At 35.9% G+C, this 25041-nt stretch overlaps 1 protein-coding gene across 2 annotated transcripts in view; it reads left to right on the top strand.

Moving 5' to 3' along the window:
• Positions 1-25041, top strand: part of CSMD3 (CUB and Sushi multiple domains 3) — a 1211357-nt gene that overhangs the window by 1151767 nt on the left and 34549 nt on the right. For both annotated transcript variants that reach the window (XM_003823338.5, XM_034966508.3), the window contains 3 exons: positions 1179-1355; positions 16912-17091; positions 18690-18863. In XM_003823338.5, coding sequence (XP_003823386.3) covers positions 1179-1355; positions 16912-17091; positions 18690-18863 — 531 coding nt within the window. The remainder of the gene's footprint in view (positions 1-1178; positions 1356-16911; positions 17092-18689; positions 18864-25041) is intronic.

Below are 25041 nucleotides of genomic sequence, written 5' to 3'. Positions count from 1 at the left end.
CATGACATTTTAAAAGAAAGATGACATTATCTCAAATCCTTCTTGCATTACGTCAAGCTATGGATCATGATATATAACAAGTAAACATGGCCAAAATTTTATTTCAGGCAGGCACTAATGCATTTAGAAGAAAGTAATCATGCTTAACAACAAAGTAAAAATGTCTGTTTTATCATAGGTTCTGCTTAAAATGTTATCTAGAGTTTGATTTTTATGTATATATGTAAAATGGATAAGGTTCTTGCCTACACATGCATACACACACACGCGCGCATGCACACACACACACACACACACGGCAGTTATACAAATGATAGGCAAAAAGAAATATTTAAGATGCAGCAAAGGATGCAGATGGTATTTTCTGAAATTATAATCATATTTCATGTTCATAAAAGCCTTCACTTCTGTAAGGTACTAAAATGCCTTCTGATATTACAAGAAAATTAAGCATTACGTTTGATATATTATAGCTTTTAAGTCAGATAGTTTAAAAATTAACATATTGTTGACAAATAGTTAAACATATATATAAAATAGTTAATCATAAAAAGACATTTGTGTTTGTAACTTTTATTTAGAATATATTGAAACTTAATGAAAACGATTACTAATATTTAATTACTTTGTTTTTACTCGGTTTAGTTTTGGTACTCTGGTCTAGAAATAGAATTTATACATTTTAATGCAAAACAGTTATGTACTTATACAAACAAAAATATACATAGATGCTTACAATATTAAAATTGTGTATCTGTCTTTTCTGAAATATAAATGTAATAAATCTCTGTTGCATCTCATCACTCATTGTTACATGTCTTCCAATTTTACATGAGTTGCTTTTTAGACAGAGATTCTTATAATCCTTCTCTAAAAGATTTTGTGGTACCTGAAGCCAATACAGTACTCTTTGAATAATTATTTTACTCTGTAGAGTTTTTACTGAAGCTGCTAAAAAAAGTCTTAAGAAAATGTTATAATTTGCATCCCAGTAATTAAGCGAATAAAATCAACATACATTCATCTTGAATTTCAACTACCTAGATACTTTACTACTTATTTTAGAAGTTTTTATTGCTTCTTTGAATAATTTGAAAGAATCATTTAGTCATTAACTTTTTTGGGAAGAATTTCTGATTGCATTTTTTATATATACTCTTAAACACTCTGTTTTATAGCTGTGCAGTGTGGTAACCCAGGAACCACAGCCAATGGGAAAGTCTTCCGAATTGATGGCACAACATTTTCTAGTTCAGTCATTTATTCCTGCATGGAGGGATACATCCTTTCTGGACCTTCAGTTAGACAGTGCACAGCCAATGGAACATGGTCTGGAACTTTACCTAACTGTACAAGTAAGTATATTCTCAATATTTAAAAATCAGTAATTATATGAAAGTATTGATGAGTATATAAGTATTTTTGTGTGTTTTGTAATTAATAAAACCATGTAAGGTTTTAACTGTTTGTACTGCCTTTCAGATTAAAGGATTATAGTAGTTACCATGGCTAGAGTGTATACTAATGACTTTAGGATAAGTTGGCTTATCAAGGTACTACATTAACTGGCAGCAGAAAGAGAGGTCAGAGGAAGTCAGCACTAATAAATGTAATTTAACAGAATTTTAAGAACAATGATGATTTATAGCTGCAATTAAAATTAAAAATAGAATGGATGCAATTTTATTTTATCAATATAACACATATTAATAACAAAATTGATTTTTAAAAGGCATACTGACTCTTTATGGGTTCTTGCACTGTCGTAGTGAGTCTCGATAACTGATTTGCTCTCTTGTTATGTTAAAAATAGATGGCACTTTGGAGATTCTGCATTATAATAAAATTACTCACTTGAAGAAATTTTTGAAAAATGTGTTTAAAAGTCTTAAAATTATACACATTAATGCTTATTTATAAAATAAATAGTATTTAACCAACAATAATACACAACCATTGGAAATTATGGTTATTTTCATTAAGAAGAATTAGCACTTTTGGAGGCTGAGATGTGTAGATCACTTGAGCCCAGGAGTTTGAGATCAGCCTGGGAAACATGGCAAAAACCCTGTCTCTACAAAAAATACAAAACTTAGTCAGGTGTGGTGGTGCATGCCTGGAGTCCCAGGTACTCAGGAGGCTGAGATGAGAGGATCACCTGAGCCCAGGAGGTCAAGGATGTAGTGAACTCTGAATGTAACACTGCACTACAGCTTGGGTGACAGAGTGAGACCCTGTCTCAAAAGAAAATTGTTTAGACTGTGTGTTCATGGATTCTAAGTATCATGAGAGGACGTTGCTGAAGCCTCTGTAGCAAAGGAGACTTGGGGATACTAGTGGGAGGGCCTTTTGTATTGCAGTTTGGACAGAGTATATATACTTTTGCTGACCAAATAATTATCAGAAAATTAACTGAGAAGGCATGGCCTTGTATTGTGTGGGTGAGATAATCCCCTTTTTTTTCTGGGCTCCTTTTTGTTTGCATTTTCTGGATGAATGGGTCAAATGAATTTGTTGCCCTCAAAATAATGGCATACATGCATTCCTGGAGAAAATCAGTTGTAGTTAATATATTGCATGCAAAGTTTGTGTGCAATGTCACACAAGGGCTGTTGAGATACCCACGTATATTTTGTCTCTTCAAAAGTGAAAACAAACTATGCTTGGGAAGCTGTTGAAATAAGTACTGAATAGAACATATTCACTAAACCTATAATAGCAAAATATTTTCCAGTTATTGATAGGAACCAACAACTTCAGTAATATTGATATGGAGGTCTTAATCAGGGGCATCAGGGTATTTAGGCTGTGGTAATCAACTTTCCCATGCCAATTATTTTTTATCAGGTTTAAACACTGAACAAATTGGACTATTTAAAGGGAAGGCAGTAGGAACAATAGTTGTTTCCTTCAGTAGGTGTTATATGATGGTTCTTAATTACTGTAGACCTTGTTTTAATCTAAGTTGGGCTGTATTAACTATTATAATTAGAAGGACAGGTCCAAGGGGCTCCATTTTACCAAGCTGATTGTAAATGCCAGATAATTAATATTAATTTATTACTAATTGGTTCAAAATGTCCGTATCAGGTGCTATAGGTCAATGGGCACTCTGACCACAAGGAATTTAGGCAAAGCAATAGTTTCAGTGTTTAAGGTGAGACATACATGTTTGCCTTCTGTTTTGTGTTTGGTAACTCCTCTAAAGTACAGGATATACCTTGTACATTCAGTGGTATCTCCTCATATAACTGTAGTTTGAGGCCCAGTATCTATGAAGACCACAAAGATTTTTCAAGTGCTACATATCAGAATCTGTTCATTTAAAACCCATATTGTGGAGATGTGAAATCCAATTCTGTTATTTTATCTTTCTGTTGAATAACTATTTTAGAAAAATTTGTATTTTCAATTGAGTCCAGTTGTGGATCTTTATTTCAATTTTTGTTTCTTCTCCCTGTATCCTAGTGTTTTGTTGTTGTTGTTGTTGTTGTTGTTGTTGTTGTTTTTTGGGGGTGGAGTTACAGGATACGCTTCAGGAAGAAGGGCAATCTTCTCTACTCTGTCCTTATTTATATGTATCTTCCTCCAGAGAGTTCCAAATCATTATTTTAAATGTTGGGGGTCTCCCACAGGGCAGTTGTTATTGGGTTTAGGGACTCCAGGCCTAAGTCAGGTTTGAATTAAGCCCACAGCTGTGCTATGAGATGATATGGGTGTTCTTCCCTGAGAACCAGAATCTTTTTGATGACAGACACATAGACAGTAGCAACAACAACAAAGGTTGTTTTAGATACCTAAAGCCATCTGAGTTTAGGTATGGACTGGAGGACACCACATGGTGACCACTCCTTGTCAGATAGGCAAGCATTGGATAAGCATACTTATTGCACAGTGTGCCAGCCTTTCCCCTGAGCACTCTATAGAATGGGAGTCAACACCTGCTTGAGACACATAACCAGTAGTCATAGAGTAAGACGTTCATCTGAGCCTAGCATCATTCATGGCTTGCACTAAATTTGAGACATATGATTAAATCTAAGACACACAGATAAGTCTAAGCTGAGAGGCACAGAACTCAGAATCACTTTGGGAAGGACCACAAGCCAATACTCCTGTCTCTGAATGTCAATTTTCATACTTCTGACTTAGATCTATCATTTAAATCTTGGCAGAGGCCAGAAAAGCTCAGAAAATGCAGCAAAATCAGCACATCTCAAAATGTAAGTACACTAGCACAGCACCAAGCACTCTCTAGCCAGGTGGCAGCAGAGCCAGTTATCAAGTCACAAACAACAACAAAAAAGTCCCTCAGGTAATGATAGTCATCCCTTGGGCCACCTTACTCACTGCCAGTTGCTCTGTGGTTGCCTAAGAAAGAGCATGATCAACTGCCCCCTCCCCAGAATTGGTTCCATATTGACTGATTATGCCACAAGGCTGAAGATGTCCCAAGAAGGTATGAAAGATTACCCACATGGTAAGACTCTCTTTGGTCAGAAATGGTTTGAGAGAAGGGATGGATGAATAGTGATATGGGTTGGCTGTGTCCCCACCCAAATCTCATCTTAGATTGTAGCTCCCATAATTCCCATGTGTTGTGGGAGGGACCCAGTGGGAGATAATTTAATCATGGGGCAGTTTCCCCCATACTGTTCTCGTGGTAGTGCTAAGTCTCATAAGATCTGATGATTTTATAAGGGGTGTCCCGTTTCACTTGGTTCTCATTCTCTCTTGACTGTCGCCATGTAAGATGTGCCTTTCTCCTTCTGCTATAATTGTGAGGCCTCCCCAGCCACTTGGAACTGTGAGTCCATTAAATCTCTTTTTCTTTATAAATTACCCAGTCTTGGGTATGTCTTTTTCAGCAGTGTGAAAGCAGACTAATACAGTAAATTGGTACTGGCAGTTGGGTGCTGCTGTAAAGATACCCCAAAATGTGGAAGTGGCTTTGGAACTGAGTAAAAGGCAGAGGTTGGAACAGTTTGGAGGGCTCAGGAGAAGATAGAAAAATGTGGGAAAGTTTGGAACTTCCTAGAGACTTGTTGAATGGCTTTGAGCAAAATGCTGATAATGATATGGACAATGAAATCCAGGCTGAGATAGTTTCAGATGGAGATGAGGAACTTGTTGGAAACTGGAGTAAAGGTGACTCTTGCTACGTTTTAGTAAAGAGACTGGCAGCATTTTGCCCTTGCCCTAGAGATTTGTGGAACTTTGAACTTGAGGGAGATGATTTACAGTATCTGGTGGAAGAAATGTCTAAGCAGCAAAGCATTCAGGAGGTGATTCAGGTGCTGTTAAAAAGCATTCAGTTTTAAAAGGGAAATAGAATATAAAAGTTCAGAAAATTTGCAGCCTGGCAATGCAATAGTAAAGAAAAACCCATTTTCTGAGAAGAAATACAAGCTGGCTGTAGAAATTTGTGAAAGTAATGAGGAGCCAAATGTTAATTGCCAAAACAATAGGAAAAACGTCTCCAGGGCACAAGAGAGAAGTCTGTGGCAGCTCCTCCCATCACAGGCCTGGAGGTCTAGGAGGAAAATATGGTTTTGTGAGTCAAACCCAGGGCCTTCCTGCTGTGTGCAGTCTAGGAACTTGGTGCCCTGCATCCCATCCATGGCTAAAGGGACCAAGGTATGGCTCAGGCTGTGGCTTTGGAGTGTGCAAGCCCCAAGCCTTGGCAGCTTCCATGTGGTGTTGAGCCTGCAGGTGAACAGAAGTCAAGAATTGAGGTTTTGGAACATCTACCTAGATTTCAAATGATGTATGGACATGCCTGTACATCCAGGCAGAAGTTTGCTGCAGGAGTGGGGTCTTCAAGGACTTGTACACTCTGAAGTCATGGCCTGAGCTGTACCTTGACCCCTTTAGCCATGGCTAGAGTGGCTTGGATGCAGGGCACCAAATTCCTAGACTGCACACAGTAGGAAGGCCCTGGGTCTGACCCATGAAACCGTTTTTTCCTCCTAGACTTCCAGGCCTGTGATGGGAGGAGCTGTCACAGAGTTCTCTGTTATGCCCTGGGGACATTTTCCCCATTATCTTGGTGAAGAGAAACATGGGGTTGGAGCCCCTACACAGAGTCTACACTGAGGCACTGCCTAGTGGAGCTGTGAGAAGAGGGTCACTGTCCTTCATACCCCAGAAAGGGAGATACATCGACAACTTGTACCATGTGCCTGGAAAAGTCACAGTGACTCAATGCCAGCCTGTGAAAGCGGGTGAGAGGGAGGCTGTACCTACAAAGCCACAGGGGTGGAGCTGCCCAAGATGATGGGAACCCATCTCTTGCATCAGTGACCTGGATGTGAGACATGTAGTCACAGAAGATTATTTTGGAGCTTTAAGGTTTGACTGCCTTGCTGGATTTTGGACTTGTGTGGGGCCTGTAGCCCCTTCATTTTGGCCAATTTCTCCCATTTGGAACAGCTGTTATCCAATGCCTGTACCCCCATTGTATCTAGGAAGTAACTAACTTCCTTCTGATTTTATAGGTTCATAGGTGGAAGTACTTGTCTTGTGTCAGATGAGGTTTGGGACTGTGGACTTTTGAGTTAATACTAAAATGAGTTAAGACTTTTGGGGACTATTGGGAAGGCATGATTTGTTTTGAAGTGTGAGGATATGAGATTTGTGAGGGGCCAAGCTCGGAATAATATGGTTTGGCTGTAGCCCCAACCAAATCTCATCTTTAATTGTAACTCCCATAATTTTGACATTTTGTGGGAGGGACCCAGTGAGAGATAATTGAATCATGGAGGTGGTTTCTCCCATACTTGTCTCATGTAGTGAATAAGTCTCACAAGATCTGATGATTTTATAAGAGGTTTCCACTTTTGCTTGGTTCTCATTCTTTCTTGCCTGCCACCATGTAAGATGTGCCTTCCACCTTCTGCCATGATTGTGAGGCCTCCCTAGCCACTTGGAACTGTGAGTCCATTAAACCTCTTTTTCTTTTTTTTATTCTTTTTGAGATGGAGTTTCGCTCTTGTTGCCCAGGCTGGAGTGCAATGGTGCAATTTTGGCTCACTGCAACCTCTGTCTCCTGGGTTCAAGTGATTCTCCTGCCTCAGCTTCCTGAGTAGTTGGGATTACAGACACCCACCACCATGCCTGGCTAATTTTGTATTTTTAGTAGAGACAGGGTTTCGCCATGTTGATCAGGCTGGTTTTGAACTCCTGACATCAGGTGATCCATCTGCCTCGGCCTCCCAAAGTGCTGGGGTTACAGGCGAGAGCCACTGTGCCCAGCCTAAACCTCTTTTTCTTTATAAATTATCCAGTCTCAGGTACGTCTTTATCAGCAGTGTGAAAAATGTACTTATACATATAGTTTTGCTTTTTTTTAAATTGTGGTTAGTGGTTGGGAACTTGGGAAAAGTTCTAGTGAGTGTGCCAGGGTTTGCATGGTTTGAACTTCCCTGCTGATGCCAAATGAGGAAGCAAGCCGACTTTCTTGTTGGCTTGCCCAGATGTGGAGTAGAAGGGGAATGGGGAGGTAGAACTTGAAGCATCAAAAGGTTCTTTATGAAAATGCTCTTGTAGTCAAACATTTTACTTAGTCAATGTTACAAACACCAAAACACCACACAGCGTTGTTAAACAACTTTAATTAGTCAACTATTTCTTCAAGAGATTTAAATAGTAAGACAAATCTTATTTATGTACGTCATTACTACTTCAAGTGTTGTAATATTTTTGTGTAGATACATACTTGCATGAGGTATTATTTTTCTTCCACTGGAAGGACTTCTTTAAATTTGTCTTGTGGTCCATTTCTACTTATGATAATGTTTTCAGCTTTTCTTTGTGTGCATATGTTTCATTTCACCTTTTAAAATACATATTTTCGCTGGGTATAGAATTCTGTATGACAAGTGGCATTCCTGGCCCCATGTCAGCTCCAGATATTGTTACATCTCATCTTTTGGGGTAGTTTTTTCTCAAACCATGGGCAGTTTCCTCAGGAGCTGATCAGAAATCTGCTGACTGTTTAAGGAGTTTCCTTCCTATATCTCTGGAGACATTTCTCTGTCAATGTCCACTCTGGTACCATGTCCCATAAACTCTACCTGCATAGTTTTCTCTTGACTCTCAGATCCATCTTCTCAACTCAAGGAGTCTGCTGGGCTATGCATAGCTTCCTCTTCCCTGTGCCACAGACTTGAAACTCTCTTAATGTAGTAAGATGAGGCAATCAGGGGATTCAACTAATTTGTTTCCTGTCACTCAAGAATCACTGTGCTTTGTTGCCTAATGTCCATTGTTTTGAAATATTTCTTTTTTTTAAATATACTCTTTCCTTTTTTTTTTTCTTTTGGTTCTTTCAGATGGAAGGTAAATTCTTCCTTGTTACTCCACGTTGGAGGAAAGCTGAATTCCTCTTACTTACTTAGAAAATATCTCATTTTTGCAATAGTGAACAACTTAACACTATCCCACCGTAGCCTTTAAAACTCTTATCCACCTTTTAAGTATCAGGTCATGTGAAACATTTGGCAAAACACCTCAAGACATTTTCTCCTCATATCCTTTTTAGCTAAAAGTAATCTCTCCATACTGTATAGCTTTTTTTTTTTTTTTTTTTTTTTTTTTGGATGTTACCTATACCACTAAACTGTAAACTTTATAGAGCAGTAGTGACTGGGTCTGTTTATCTCACTGGCCCTTTATGGTGGAGCATAGCACCTGATGAATAAGATCGACTCAGTAAATTGTTGGTGACAGACTTCAATAGACAAATTTTATTTTAGTTATCAGTATACATGATTTACCATTCCAACTCAATTTTTTTTTTTTTTTTTTGAGACAGAGTCTCGCTCTGTCACCCAGGCTGGAGTGCAGTGGCGTGATCTCGGTTCACTGCAAACTCTGCCTCCCGGGTTCAAGCCATTCTCCTGCCTCAGCCTCCCAAGTAGCTGGGACTACAGGCGCCTGCCACCACGCCTGGCTATTTTTTTGTATTTTTAGTAGAGACAGGGTTTCACCGTGTTATCCAGGATGGTCTCGATCTCCTGACCTTGTGATCCACCCGCCTCGGCCTCCCAAAGTGCTGGGATTACAGGCGTGAGCCACCGTCCAACTCAATTTTAAACTACTTGCAGATAGGGCCTACAACTGTATGGCTAACATAGCGCATAGGTTCTGGCATATAGTAAGTTTTCAATAATAGTCATTGAAGAGATTGAAATAATGAAAATAGTTCAGAGTAACAGAAATATGCTGAGGAACACTTTCATTTTTTTTTACAATGAATAACAATTTTGTTTATTTATGGATAAATAACTCAATCTTTTATTTACAGCTGTCTTCCAATTTTAGTGAAATAAAAATAAATAAACATTCCTATTTTTGTGATTGAAAATTACATTGACATTTTTATTGAATTGTCTTCATTTTTCCTCAGGAATGTTAAATTATAAGTCATTTGATTCAAGACAGATTGATTATGAATAACATAGGAAAAGTATAAGGAAAGTTTGTTTCTGTCAGTTCTTCAAAGAGAAATATCGTATTGCATAAAATAATTTAAGTGTTAGCTTTTCAACAATGAATTGCTATTAAACTAAAAGCTGATAATTTGTAAGTTTATGTACTTCATAGGCAAAAAGTTACTAACACCCCATTAACAATCCAAACCAAAAGCGTAAATAAAAACCCCCAAAAAGAAGCAAAGAGAGAGGTTTCAGTGGAAATTAAAACAGCCTAAACTTCTGTAATTAAAGAATCTAGCATAGTGATAGTGTTTATATGTGGTAATCAAATTAAATTAGAATCAGTGCTTCAGATTCCTTCTCATTCATTTGCAATGAACATAAATTTAAATATATGATTGGTAGAATCATATTATTTTGGGAATTGTCCTAGACTCACATTGTCTAGATCAAGAAACTCAGGCATCACGCATTTAGAGGGCTTCCTGACTACGGGCAGAGCTCAACACTAAACAATAATTTCATCTATATTTCACATATATAGATGAAATTTTCCATTCACGTTATTCTCTATACCCACTAGAAGGCTAATTTCAAGTGTAAATATGTTTTTAATAAATTTTGATTTGTTATAATTGCCTTTGTAGACACAATTTTTATGGTTACTATATGCCCAGACTATATAAATTTTATGGTTACTATAGGCCAGTTACTATATGAATTTGAAATAAATTATTTGATGTATGCCAGTTACTATATGAATTTGAATTAAATTAATGAGGTATGCAAAAAATTTGAAGCAGCTGAACTTTCCAAACCAACATCCTGATATCAATTTTTAGAAAACCCGAATGTCTTAGTCTATTTGTGCTGCTATAATAAAATTCCTGAGACAGGGTTAAATACTAAAGAACAAACATTTATTTCTCAAAATTCTGGAGGCTGATCAAAGTACTAGCAGATCCTGTGTCTGGTGAGGGCTACTTGTTGCTTCTAAGATGGCACCTTGCTTCTGTGTCCTCACATGACAAAAGGGGTGCATGTTACGCCCTGACTGGCAGAAGGTGAAAGAGCAAAAAGGGGCCTAGCTATTAATAGTTCCCTCCCACACTTTTAGAAGGCACTAACCTCATTCATGGGGAGGGGGCCCTCATGACTTAATAACTTCCCAAAGCCCCTACCTTTTAATACTATTGAATTGGGGATTAAATTAGCACATGAATTTTGAAGAGATATTAAAACCATAGCACTAAAGAAACAAAGCCTTTATTCTTTTCATGCTAATTATTACTATTTCTTCTCATAAATAATAGTATCTGTTATTGAGTGTTTACCATTTGTTCGGATTTGTGCTGATTTACATAATTATCTCAATCATTACAACAAATCTATGAGATATATACTGTTATCCTTTTTATTTCACATGCAAATAAATGGTTTCTTAGAGAGGAAACAACTTTCTTTTCCATGGTAACATAGCTAGTAACTGTAGAATCTAAGATTTAAACCCTAGTCTATTTCACTCAAGAACCCATGTTCTTTAGTATACTTTTATCTCTTCTTCTGTGCTTTTCTCCATTTAGTTTTCTTGCTTTATTCTCTGTCTTCACTACAATGGTCAAATGTATATGACATACTATAATAAGTAGAACATTGGTGATAAGGCACATGAAAATGTCTCATTAATTTATGACCTATTTCTCTAAAAAATTTTTAATTTCTGTTTTCTCTGCATTTACCAATTTGAATTCTGCAAAATTATATCATTTCTTAATGAAACGACCATTTGTAAAATTTGTTTTTGCTAAACAATACTTCCAGTTTAACATTACAATTTCCTATTTATTTGTTATCAATGATATTTTTGTCAGATGTACAAAGCAAATATAATGTAAGTCAATAAATAAGTCTGCAGGTTTCACAAGAGATGAGATATTTTAATGTGATGAGTCAAAGCAAGTGAACAAGAGTGCTCGTTGAATCTCGTACATAATCATTGACAAAGAGGATCTAGTAGATTTATGACAATGTCAGTTCAAAGAAAGAAAATCAGCAAGATTGATTATATGATAGATATTTCAATGTAGGGTGATTTGAGTATGAAAGAATGAATAGAGGCCCTTGAGAAAATTAATAATACCCTTAAAATATAGTTAAACTATGTGGTAAAGACAAAATATAAAGACTTCAATTTTATTTGGATTTCTTTTTACTTTTTAATTATAAGATTTTGGTCACTTTAAGAGGTTTTTGTTTTTTACCTTGGCTAGTTATCTTTGGGCACTTACTTCCTCCTGAGTAATGACAAATCAGAGGAATAATCCAATTTTTAGCTTTTCAAAAATCTTTAACTTATATTAGAGCATTTTTTCTTACAAAAACCTTTAAAAATAAAGTAGAAACATAACTGTGAGTATACAATGGAACTGGATTTTTTATAGATTCAGTTAATAAAAAATCATTTAAACAAAACCTACTATCATTGGGCACTTTGCTAGGAACTGAGAAGACAGAGTTCAGTCGGTAAGGTATCTGCTCCCTAATATTTCACAGATCAGTGAGGTAACTTTCGAATTCCAAGCATTTTTGACCTTTGAGAATTTCCTTTGAGAATTTTACCTTTGAGAATTTCCCACTGGAGTTATTTGCAACTATACCTTTTCATTTGCTCTATTGTCCAGCAGTAACACACACACACACACACACACACACACACACACACACACGCACCCCTCTGTTTTTTAGAAATTCTAGTTCAATTATATGTGGAAATGTGTCAGCTGTGATTTGCCTTGTTCATTTCAATGATTTTAGAAACATCTTTGGAATAAATGTGATTTAATAATAATGGTAAGGTCTCCAATCCCCTATGCTTGGCCATAGTAGAGATGTTGGTAAAAGCATAAACTTTTACTCATCTAAATTCTACCTGCTGTTATTCAACCGGCTTCAGACTATACATGAGTTGGAAAATTGCCAGTCTAATTAATCTATCTCTAAAAGTATGCCTCATAAGCAAAATCTTTTCCCTTTTCCCAACACTCATTGTTTCTAACTCCAGACATGTCCTCATTAAGCCCACTACCAGTGGTGGAAGGAGAAGTTTCCTCAGAATAACTAGTTGCCTCCTGGGTGGGTAAAATATTGTATCTTGAAATCAAGATCATGCATTAAAATGTTATGCACACTTTGACAGAGGAATTATAAATGTGAAGAAACATGCACAGAGCTAACCAAACTAGAAGAAAAAGATATTTGGCATAATACCAGATCGCTCAAATCAATTGCTTGATTTAAAATGTAGTGAAGTTATTTTCTATGATGTTCAAACAGAGAGAGAAGATATAATAAGTACATGTAATTACTCTTTCAAAATTACATTTTTTTGTCAGTACAAAATGTTTTGGGATATTAATTATAAGGGGATCCTTAGCTTTCAATGTCTAACAGGCAGTACCACCTCTGTTACCTAGATCCCATCATATACAGAGTGCATATGGTGTTTTGGGAAGAAGACACAAACAGTGCTGAGACAGGGCTTGCCAAGTAGAGTAAGAATTAGCTTTCTGGTCTGAAAAGACATGTGCTTATTCGTTTTCTTGGATGATATTTTTAGAAAACTGACTGGACTTCTGCATCCAAAAGGACCAACTCCCAACATCCTGCATCTGGGAAGTCTTGTTCCTTTGGGCTAAAGACACCATCTTTAATCAGGTCCAGGTGATAAATGAATCTAAGGCTTCCTTTTCCAAATAGCCACCTATCGAAATGCCCCTGACTGAATTTTTGTCACAAATCTGAAAATTCTCAAAGATGTTTTTCTAACAGAGGACAGATCAGGAAGATGGGGTTAGTCTTACAAAAGAGAGGGCTGGGGATATCCCAGCATAAAACTGAGCGCAGATAAAAAATAATCTAAATCTCCTCAAGGAGTGAGAGCTATTCCTCAGCACAGTGGTTCTCAACTAGAGAGGATTTTGCTTCCCAGGGGACATTTGGAAATGTTTGAAGATACTTTTTGATTGTCACAGTGCAGGGGCAGGGGGTGCTTTTGGATCTAGCAGGCAGATGCCAGAGATATATTGCAGAACATTCTACAATGCACAGAGCAGCCCCTCACAACGAAGAATTGTTTGACTGAAAATGTCAATAGGGTCAAGCTTAAGGTAGAGAAACCCTACCTTTTGAGATCTAAAGAAGAAACCAACTTTTTGAATGTGGAGATTATGTAAAATCAGAAGCATTATGAGAGGAATGGTTTAGCCATCTTTCTGGAACTTCATTTTGCTACAGTAGAACTCTGTTCTGGGCTTGAAGCTAGAAGTATGGCAGAGCACATACATATGTAATGATGCTCAAGCAAGCATTTTCGTTGCTGCATTGTCTGTAACAGAAAAGCAGTGGAATAACTCAAACACCAGTCCATAGGTCTTTGGTTGCATAAATTATATTGCATGGGATTAATATGCCATTAAAAATGTTATGCATGTCTATGTATATTAATAGTTACATGCAAAAATATCCATTAGATATTGAATAAAAAAGTGAATCCTGTGAAAAAAGTAATGTGACTTTATTTTATTTTAAAATGAACATTTACAATGCTTGTATAAGAAGTTAAAAGAGAAAGTAGTTTTAAAGCGGCATAGATTGACTGGAATTACCACAATTATGTTTTATTTGTAGCATAGAGGTTATTTACTTAGATTTATCATAAATGATGCCAGATGGGCATCAATTACGTATTGAGAAGCCTCCCACAAAACAAATTCAGACCTTTCAAATAATTTATGTGTTTTTGAGAATTTGAGCTGACAACTTAATGATTCCTTTATGTACTCATTCATTTATTTATCCTTCAAACAAATATTTAATCTCTTATGATGAATCATACACTAGATGAGACTCTTAAGAAAACAGCATACAAGAGTCAAAGTATCTGCCTTTATGGAGTTTATTGGTGTGTTTGTGTGAGAGAGATGGGTATTTAAGAAGGTCAATGATCTTCTTATTGTGCAATGGTATTTCTGAATTTGTTGTCATACAATGATATCGCTGAATTTTAGGGTGAAGCACTAAAGAGCTACTATTCTAAGGTTTTTTCCGAAAAAACCAAAAGCCTTTTTTTTTTGGTTGTCTCTGAAAACAAGCTGGTAGTGAATGAATTGACTTGCAGAGCAGGTGCTGTTTACAAAGACTGTTGCTCTTGGAAACTGCCTCTTTGACTAGCCTTTGCTTCATTAGGAAGTCACCAAACAAACCCTTCTAAAGCTTTTGTTGTCACGCATTTCATTCATGGTGGTGCCATGATGTGCAGAACTCTTTCTTCGTGCATCTGTAAAATAAACGCTCTGTCCTCTCTTTTGGTGGCCGCATCTCAGCTCATGTGCCCTGTGACCAGGCTGGCTATTTCTCCTTGCCAAGATTCTAATGCAGTCTGGAAAGCACTGCCCAGAAAATAACAACACTTTATAGGTGTTCTCTTTAATTTCCTCTTCCTAATTAAAAATCTTGGTTATAAATATAAAATAAAATAAAATAATAAATTGAAGGCTTATACTCATTTTTACATTCTTATAAATTTTTAAACTATAAAAAGAGATGACGTATTGTCGGTACATGAGTAGAATTATTTGATTTTCTATCCAACTCAGTTGTATCATTAAAAAAAATCTTTTTACTCCCCAATAATCATAGGAAGGAAAGCAGTCCTGAATATAAAACTCTATTATTATTGAGAAAGAAACACTCAAACAGTTTAATTTCATCGAACTGTTTTAAGGGCTCCAAAAGTTATGAGGTTGAATGCTCTGAATGATGTTCTTTAATTTAAATGCCATTATTCATAATCCTAAAACTTCTTAGAATCAACAGAATAGAATATGAAAGGAATCTTGACATTAATCATTCTTAATGATAACATAATAAATACAATGTAACTAAGGTGTTCTTAAGGTCTTCCATGCCTTAATTCATTCTTAATCTTTAATCCTGAATCTCCAAAATATTGGGAAAAGTGAATTTAAAAAAGACAGAAAGAGGAGTAGACAGAGAGAGAGAGAAAAAAAAATAACCCAGATTTACCTGGAGAAATTACCCTTTTATGAACCAAAAGATTTAGCAGACTAAAAGGCATGTTAAGTATACTACATGTTTTTTATCTCCAGAAAATAAAGTGTAACTTGTAGTTTTCGTTTTCTTAGCTGCCAGAAAGTTTTTTAGCCAATTCGCTGCCCAAATTAAGCTTAAATCCTGTGCCTCAAAACGGTTATCACTTGTGTGACATATATAATCTTTGTAGTGTTTGAATCTTATGTTTGTATTTAATCAAAATACATTTTTAATAAAATTGTTATTTGTGTTTCTAAGCTGTCTCAAGTCTTTCTGAAACATTTTGGCTGGCATTATAAAGAAACGATAATATTATGTGTGCACTTACACTCATGGGCATGAGATCAGTGCAACTCATAGAATCTCATGCTCAGAAGAGTCTTGTGCTTAGAGTTTAATGCTCTGTGATAGCCATCTCAAAATTCTTAATAATTTTATCTTCAAATTAACATTTTGTAATTGAAGTCCACTGGAACAGTGCAGCATATTCTGAGGGCTTGGAGCTTCTGCTCATGTGCAGTCTGCCTTGTTGCCTTCTTTCTTGTGTCCTTGGGATGGGTCTAGACCTTTTGCTCCTGACAACCTGTTGCCCCTGGCCCTGCATGGCCTCCCCATTTCCATCCCTGCTCTGCAAAACGTGACACCCTCCACCCGGCTCATCCATTGTGTCATCAGTAAAGAGAGGTTCACATTGCACTATTGTCCTACCTCCTTTTAGGGGTTGGATGCAAACGTGAGGATCGTCAGAGTTGGATATATTAATGGAGTCTTGGGGCAGAACAGAGCAGCGACAGTCCCTATTTTGGGCTGGAAACATCATCACGTATTGGTCAAGGACTTGGATGGGATGGCCCCTCATACATCTGCATTTCTTATAACAAGCACATTCCAGAGTGAAGGTTGCAATTTCTTGGGGGTTGTCTTTCTGAGTGACACTGCAGAAAATATGCTCTCCGTCCAGCATGCCTGATAAATTAGATATTTCAGTAGCCATATATAGGAATATGGATTTCAAATATTATGTTAGAAATCTGATTCTGCAGATTGTTTTCTCTGTGGTCTTATAGTGAAGGTTAGAAGAGGTTACTGCATCAAATTCACTACAACATAATGGCATATTAACCTAGCCTTTTCAGGGGCTAAGTGACAGTTTCTGAGCCATATGTGTAGAATCTGTAATAAGCATACCTGATCATAATCAGGAATTGCCAGTATGTGGTTTAAATATGTTTATGTTTTAATTAAAAATGAACACGATAACTAATTTTCCTGCTTATGTATTAAGTATGCCATATGCTTACTACTCCTCTCCATTAAATACATGCTGCATTAACCATCTGCTCTTCTAATCCAATACTGACAGTAATCAGTTGTGGAGACCCAGGTATACCAGCCAATGGACTGAGATATGGAGATGATTTTGTGGTTGGACAAAATGTTTCTTACATGTGCCAGCCAGGCTACATGATGGAATTGAATGGCTCCAGAATCAGGACTTGTACAATTAATGGCACATGGAGTGGAGTAATGCCAACTTGTAGAGGTATGATAATGATTTCTTCAACATTTAAAAATGGTAACCAGTACATATTTTCTTATTTTTATATACAAATTTAAAGTATACTTAAATAAAATTTTTTAGTTCCAGGTTGCATTTATTTTTCTAGTACTAAAAATGGCTGTTTCTTAAAATTTTTATTTTAATATATAGAATTTAAAATAATATTTTGACAAAAACATTATATCTTATTGTGAGTAATGACAATAAGCTTTAATGTAACAAAAAGAAGTAAAATATTATGTCCATATTCACCATTGTTATTTATATTAATTGATGAATATTTTCAAAAGAATATAACCTTGATGAATTATAACTGTAATTTGCTGATCCACTTGGGTCAAGTCATTCAAGGGTGGGGAAAAATACTTTCTATAATTTGGGAAGAGCCGGCCTGAATTATAGAACAGTAATTTTTCTTAAATAATGGGAAAAACTTGTTTTTCATATAATACAATCTAGAATTAACCTGTTAGTCAATACAGCCATAAATTTGCTGCTTTATGCTGTTTGTTTTTCCACTGGAAATATTTTTATAAATTTTTTGGCCAATTTTTATGATTACTTGTAGAATACTGTACATGCAACGTCAGACAAATTGTTTTATAATAATTAGATTTTTAATATTTAAGATTTTTCGTTTACGTTTCTATTTAAATGTGAATTAATAGTTTAATATCTTACTGACTTATAATCTAACAAAATTAATAATTTCAATGTGTTTGTCTTTCCTTCTTGATTATTAAGCTTCTGTATCAGATCACTATAAATATACAGTTAGTAAATGAAAATACATGAGCAGACATTTTATGTTTTAGATGTTATTCTATACACTTATGAATTCATACTGATATGAATTAGATATTACTCAACTGTAAAAAGCTATTCAGATATGTTTTTAGTTCTCATAATACAGTCATTCCTCATGTTTAGATTTTGAAGTTGATACCCTTCCTCATCCTTTCATCTCTATCTTATCCAACCTGTCTTTGCTTAAAGATAACTGAAAACAATTTAAACAAAATACATTTTTTAAAAAAATTAAAAATGCATTTATAAACCCTGTAATAATAAGTTTTAACATATGACTCTAAGTGGTTAAGGGAACTAACTTGGATATTGTACTCAGACATATGACCTGTGTTTTCAAAAATGTCACAGAACTACTTTCAAATTCCATGATTAAGATGCTGATACTATATATAGTTAAACAACCCAAGTCTTGTCTGTCTAAAGGTCATTGGAAAATAATTTTATATAAAACCAATAATTTATCACTTACAGTATACTAGATTGAAGGTCACCCTCTGTTTGCCTTCTCTGAGATGTCAGGCAGCTTGCTATTTTGTAAGAGAATCTCTGACAACCAGTAGCCATTATGTTGCCAAGAAAAAGTTGCATCCTGCAGGGATTAATTCCAGGAATGTCTCAGGAATACTACCAGGAGAATAAGATATGTCACAACATATTGTCCTCAAAAAGGTTAAATTAGCACATGTGCTTCTTCTAATGATATTTATTTATATCTTTAAGGCTCAGGATATTTCAACAGCTGTGTCTAATCACTTTTAATGTAATTGCAGCTGTTACCTGCCCAACTCCTCCCCAGATCTCTAATGGAAGGCTGGAAGGAACAAATTTCGACTGGGGCTTTAGTATTAGCTACATCTGTTCTCCAGGCTATGAGCTATCCTTCCCTGCTGTTTTGACCTGTGTAGGGAATGGTACCTGGAGTGGTGAAGTACCGCAGTGCTTACGTAAGTATGATTTCTACTAACAACTGTTACTTAAAATTTTCAAATTTTTCTAGACCAAATATGAGATTGTTAAGCTTCCTTCAATGCCTAATTAGGGTTCAAAGAAAAATCAGTATTTACCAATGTAGCTACTTTTCATGTAATTAAGTCATTATGTTTCTCCTTCTCTGATTCAAAATTTTACACTAAACGGCTTAGTTTATAAACTTTTCTAATTTTTCAAAATTATTTCTCAAATTAGAGACAGCCTTAAATTTATTCTACTGCTGGAAAATTATTTTTATTTATGTCCTTTTTGTCTTAGCCGAATACTCTGAAATTTGTTCCCAAATCTTTTTGGCAATAAATCCATGTCACTTCTACATGTTTATTCAAATAAAGTTCTTATGATGGCATTTGTCATGATAATGATTGGGATTTTACATCTAAAATTACCAGGGTAAGCATAGAGATAAAAGGGTTTCTTGTTTGTTTGGCCTTTTTTTTTTTTTTTTTTTACAAAGGTTGCTGTATACTATATACCTAGCAAGTATTACTTCAAGATTAATTTGGAAGAACACAAAACAAAACAAACTCCTCTTGCAGTTTTACATAAATGATTGTAGAACATTATCTGGACAGTATAGTCATTCAGAGAGTTGTCTAGCATTATCCTGTTCCTAGTTCTTTTTCCTTTCCCAGCATGGGATAGAGGAGGACTCTACCTGTCTCATGACCTTGACATTATGCAGAGCTAACTGTCTCAGTTGCTTAGGACCCTCCAGGGTTTTCTCACCTCATTCAAAGTGGAAACTAAATCCCCTACATGCTCATAGGACTTTTTTTCTTGTATTCCTCTGATTTCATCATATCTTACTACTCACCCCTTCATCCACTCTGCTCCAGAAACACAGGCCTTCTTACTTTTCTTTGAGCACTCAGCTGTGCTTTTGCAAGAGGGCTTTTATGTTCACTATTCACTTTACCTGGAAATTTCCTTTTATTCCTTCAGCTTTTTACAAAAAATTTCTCTTTTCAGTATTGCCTTCTCTGGTCACCTTATTTGAATTTCATCACTGACATATAACACTTCCCTTCCAGGCTTTATTTATTCTCCTTAACACTTCCCTTTCACTTCTGATTTTTTCCTAAGACATACTATACATTTTACTTATCTTGTTTATTTGAACTATGTCCTCTACTCAAATGTATACTCCCTGAAAGCAGAGAATTTTTTTTGTTTTATTCGCTGCTCTGTCCCTGGAATATAGCATAGTCCTTGGCAGATATAAAAACTATATTGCTATAGTAATTAAAACAGTATGGTATTGATGTAGGTATAGAAAGTAAAACAATGTTATAGAGAACACAGAACCATTTATACATATGTGATATATTATAGAACAAATCAGTAAGGAAAGAATGGACATTTTAATTAAGTCTGCAAGGCAATTAGTTCACACACATACACACACCCACAACAAATAAATCAGTGCTAGATTTATCAGATATTTAGATATAAAAGTTTTAAACATTTAGAATCTATCTAAATGACCTCAGGTTTAGAAGGAATTTCTTAAGCAAGATTCAAATGGTATAACCCACAAATGAAAAAGTGAAAAAATATCAGCTATGTTAAAATATGAAAATTTCTCATTATCAGAGACCAATCACAGACTTGTACAATGTAATCAATATGTGTGAAAACAATGACAATATTTAGAATATATATATGTATTTTTTTTTCTAAAATAAAAAAGGCAATACAACAAAAATGGTCAAAATACCTGGACAGCTATTTCCTCTCAGGAGATTGAAAAAAATATTACACAATATCAAGTATTAGTGAGGATATGGAGTAACATAAACTTCTATAGACTCATGATGGGTGGGTAAATTGACACAGCCATTTGCAAAACTAGTTGGTATTATTTAGTAAAGTTAAAGACTTGCAGAGTCTATTGCCAAGAAATTTTATTTTTAAGTATATGCCCTACTGGGATTTTCATATATGTGCACGAGGAGACATGTTCAAGAATATTGTTGTCAGCATTCTTTTTAGCAGTAAAATAATAGTGCCTATATTTACATACACACACATACATATATGCCATATGCACACACACACACACATGCACACACATGAATGTAAATTACCAATAAATGTATAGAAATGAGAAACCCAGAATTTAGGATGACACAAAGTATGCTACCCTGGGCCTAAGAAAAGGGATGCTTTCTGGGTGGTGCCTACAAAGATTTGCAACAGTATTGGCAATTATCAATTGTTAAAGTTGAGTGTTAGGTTCATGGATAGTCATTTTATAATTTAATGCAAGTTATGTATTTTATAGACATATTTTAAAAATGAAACAGATATATGTTAGTATAAAATAAATATATATTTTATAGACATAGAATTATGATGACTAACTGAAGACAAACTATTAGGTGCACTTTGGCATTATTTACTTGAGAAGCTTTCTATTAAGTGATGGCAAATACTGGGCATGCATATGGCTATTTTGCTTGCTCATCAGGTCACTAATAGTACATTTGCTTCAGAGAGATATTAACAAGTTAGATTGAGCATGAGAGATAAAACTAACTTATTATTACAGTAGTGGTCTAGACTGCAGTTCATATAACATCCAAAGGAGCTCCTTCTAGGTACTGTAATATGATTTTTAAAAATAACTTTATAAATTTAAGGGGTACAAGTGTAGTTTTGTTCCATAGATATATTGAGTAGTGGAGAAGTCCAGGCTTTTAGTGTAACTATCACCCAAATAGTATATACTGTTCTCATTAAGTAATTTCTCATCCCTCACTACTCCTCCCACCCTTCTACCTGAGTCTCTAGTTTTGGAGGAAGTCTGTTCCAGTGCCTCAATGTTTTTGTCACATAATTCGCCCTTAAAATTCTGACTCATGGAGGAGGTCATCTTAGCAAACATCACTATGTTCTGAATAGTACTGGATACTCCAGGTCTTCTCCAGGACAGATAGGGTCAAGTAGGGTTTACAAAGATGAGCATATGGCAGGTTTGCTTGTTTGTTTGATATAACTGAAAAAAAATTACAATCAAGAAGTTATCTTGATATGGTGTTTTGTTTTTGGTTCTATTGAAATACAAATAGTAATAAAATATGTATTTACATTTCAAATGTAATAACGCTATCTTTGTCTCAGTTGCTTTACGTATATCATTTCTACTACACATAATAGAGCTCCTGGGTACGTAGGATTAGTCATGACATTTTAATAGACAATGACACTTAAACTCAGAAGGGAAAATCAAATTGCAAGGGCACAGTGTTACTCTGCCATCATTTAGGGAAGCAGCTACATTGTCATAAGGCCTAAGGTCATACCGCTAGAAAATGGCAGAGTATGGATTGAAGTTCAGAGAAGGTAGACTTAAAAAATGATGGCCTTATCCATTGGATATGCAAATCCATTCATGTTAGGGACTTTATAAAGAGGAATGTTTTTTTCTCTTTAATTTTGCTTAAAGTATGTTTTCTCATCTTAAAAGTTTATGTCTTTATGAATTAAAGCCATTTGACAAGAAATTCTGTGTCTTAAGTCTCTAAACCTGATATCAATAGGTTGTTTGGTTTATACATGAAAATTCACGGATAGAAATAGATGGAATGACACACAGAGAGGGTACTGGGGGATTGAGGAGTTTAGGTGGTTAAGTCTCCCTCCTTTATTTGAATATGCATAAGAGGAACACTTCAGAAGTAGGTTAGGCAATAAGTTAGTTATAGAAACAATTGCTTCAGCTGAAGTGCCCATTGATGATGTTCACTGGGAAGCATCTATTAATTCAAAATGTGCTGAATATACAAAGATTAATAAGACAGTGTCCCTGGCTTTTGGGTTTGATATTATACAGCATTGCCAGAAGGACTTGAATGTCAACTAGCCCAAAGTTTTACAATATCCAAGAGATAGTGAAAATTTAAACACAGTAAACCAATGTTTTTTGTGCTATTATTATACTTGTGTTACTTTACTCTGGTTTCCGATTTCATTTTAATATTTATTTATTTATTATTATACTTTAAGTTCTGGGGTACAGGTGAAGAACGTGCAGTTTTGTTACATAGGTATACACATGCCATGGTGGTTTGCTGCACTCATCAACCTGTCACCTACGTTAGGTATTTTTCCTAATGCTGTGCCTCCCCTAGACCCTCACCCCCTGACAGGCCCCAGTGTGTGATGTTCCCCTCCCTGTGTCCATGTGTTCTCATTGTTCTACTCCCACTTATGAGTGAGAATATGCTGTGTTTGGTTTTCTGTTCTTGTGTTAGTTTGCTGAGAATGGTGGTTTCCAACTTCATCCATGTCCCTGCAAAGGACAATAACTCATCCTTTTTATGGCTGCATAGTATTCCACGGTGTATATGTGCCACATTTTCTTAATCCAGTCTATCATTGATAGACATTTGGGTTGGTTCCAAGTCTTTACTGTTGTGAATAGTGCTATAATAAACATCCGTCTGCCTGTGTCTTTATAGTAGAATGATTTATAATCCTTTGGGTATATACCCAGTAATGGGATTGCTGGGTCAAATGATATTTCTTTTTTTCTTTTTTTTTTGGGAGATAGATTCTCGCTCTGTAGCCCAGGCTGGAGTGCAGTGGCACGATCTCGGCTCACTGCAAGCTCCGCCTCCCGGGTTCACGCCATTCTCCTGCCTCGGCCTTCTGAGTAGCTGGGACTACAGGCACCCGCCACCACACCCAGCTAAGTTTTTGTATTTTTAGTAGAGATGGGGTTTCACCGTGTCAGCCAGGATGGTCTCGATCTCCTGACGTTGTGATCTGCCCGCCTTGGCCTCCCAAAGTGCTGGGATTACAGGCGTGAGCCACTGTGCCAGGCCATCAAATGGTATTTCTAGTTCTAGATGCTTGAGGAATCGCCACACTGTCTTCCACAGTGGTTGAACTAATTTACATTCCCACCAACAGTGTAAAAGCGTTCCTATTTCTCCACATCCTCTCCGGCATCTATTGTTTCCTGACTTTTTAATGATCACCATTCTAACTGGCATGAGATGGTATCTCATTGTGGTTTTGAGTTGCATTTCTCTAATGACCAGTGATGATGAGCTTTTCTCCGTATGTTTGTTGGCTGCATAAATGTCTTCTTTGGAAAAGTATATGTTCATATCCTTTGTCCACTTTTTGATGGGGTTGGTTTTTTCTTGTAAATTTGTTTAAGTTCTTTGTAGATTCTGGATATTAGCCCTTTGTCATATGAATAGATTGCAAAAATTTTCTCCCATTCTCTAGGTTGTCTGTTCACTCTGATGATAGTTTATTTTACTGTGCAGAAGCTTTTCAGTTTAATTAGATCCCATTTGTCAAATTTGGCTTCTGTTGCCATTGCTTTTGGTGTTTTAGACATGAAGTCTTTGCCGATGCCTATGTCCTGATTGGTATTGTCTAGGTTTTCTTGTAGGATTTTTATGTTTTAGGTCTTACATTTAAATCTTTAATGTATCTCAAGTTAATTTTTGTATAAGGTATAAGGAAGGGGTACAGTTTCAGTTTTCTGCGTATGGCTCACCAGTTTTCCCAACACCGTTTATTAAATAGCGAATCCTTTCCCTATTGCTTGTTTTTGTCAGGTTTGTCAAAGATTGGGTGGTTGTAGATGTGTGGTGTTATTTCTGAGGCCTCTGTTCTGTTCCATTGGTCTATATATCTGTTTTGGTAGCAGTAACATGCTGTTTTGGTTACTGTAGCCTTGTAGTGTAGTTTGAAGTCAGGTAGCGTGATGCCTCCAGTTTTGTTCTTCTTGCTTAGGATTGTCTTGGCTATGCAGGCTCTTTTCTAATTTCATATGAAGTTTAAAGTAGTTTTTCCAATTCTGTGAAGAAAGTCAATGGTAGCTTGATGGGGATTGCATTGAATCTGTAAATTACTTTGGGCAGTATGGCCATTTTTACGATATTAATTCTTCCTATCCATGAGCATGAAATGTTTTTCCATTTATTTGTGTCCTCTCTGATTTCCTTGAGCAGTGGTTTGTAGTTCTTCTTGAAGAGGTCCTTCACATCCCTTGTAAGTTCTATTCCTAGGTATTACGTTGTCTTTGTAGCAATTGTGAATGGGAGTTCACTCATTATTTGACTCTCTGTTTGTCTATCATTGGTGTATAGGAATCCTTGTGATTCT

Source organism: Pan paniscus, chromosome 7 (genome assembly GCF_029289425.2).
Source record: "Pan paniscus chromosome 7, NHGRI_mPanPan1-v2.0_pri, whole genome shotgun sequence".
Classification (NCBI taxonomy): Eukaryota; Metazoa; Chordata; class Mammalia; order Primates; family Hominidae; genus Pan; species Pan paniscus.
The sequence above is the reverse complement of the archived record's forward strand: the minus strand, read 5'-3'. Positions and strand labels throughout refer to the sequence as shown.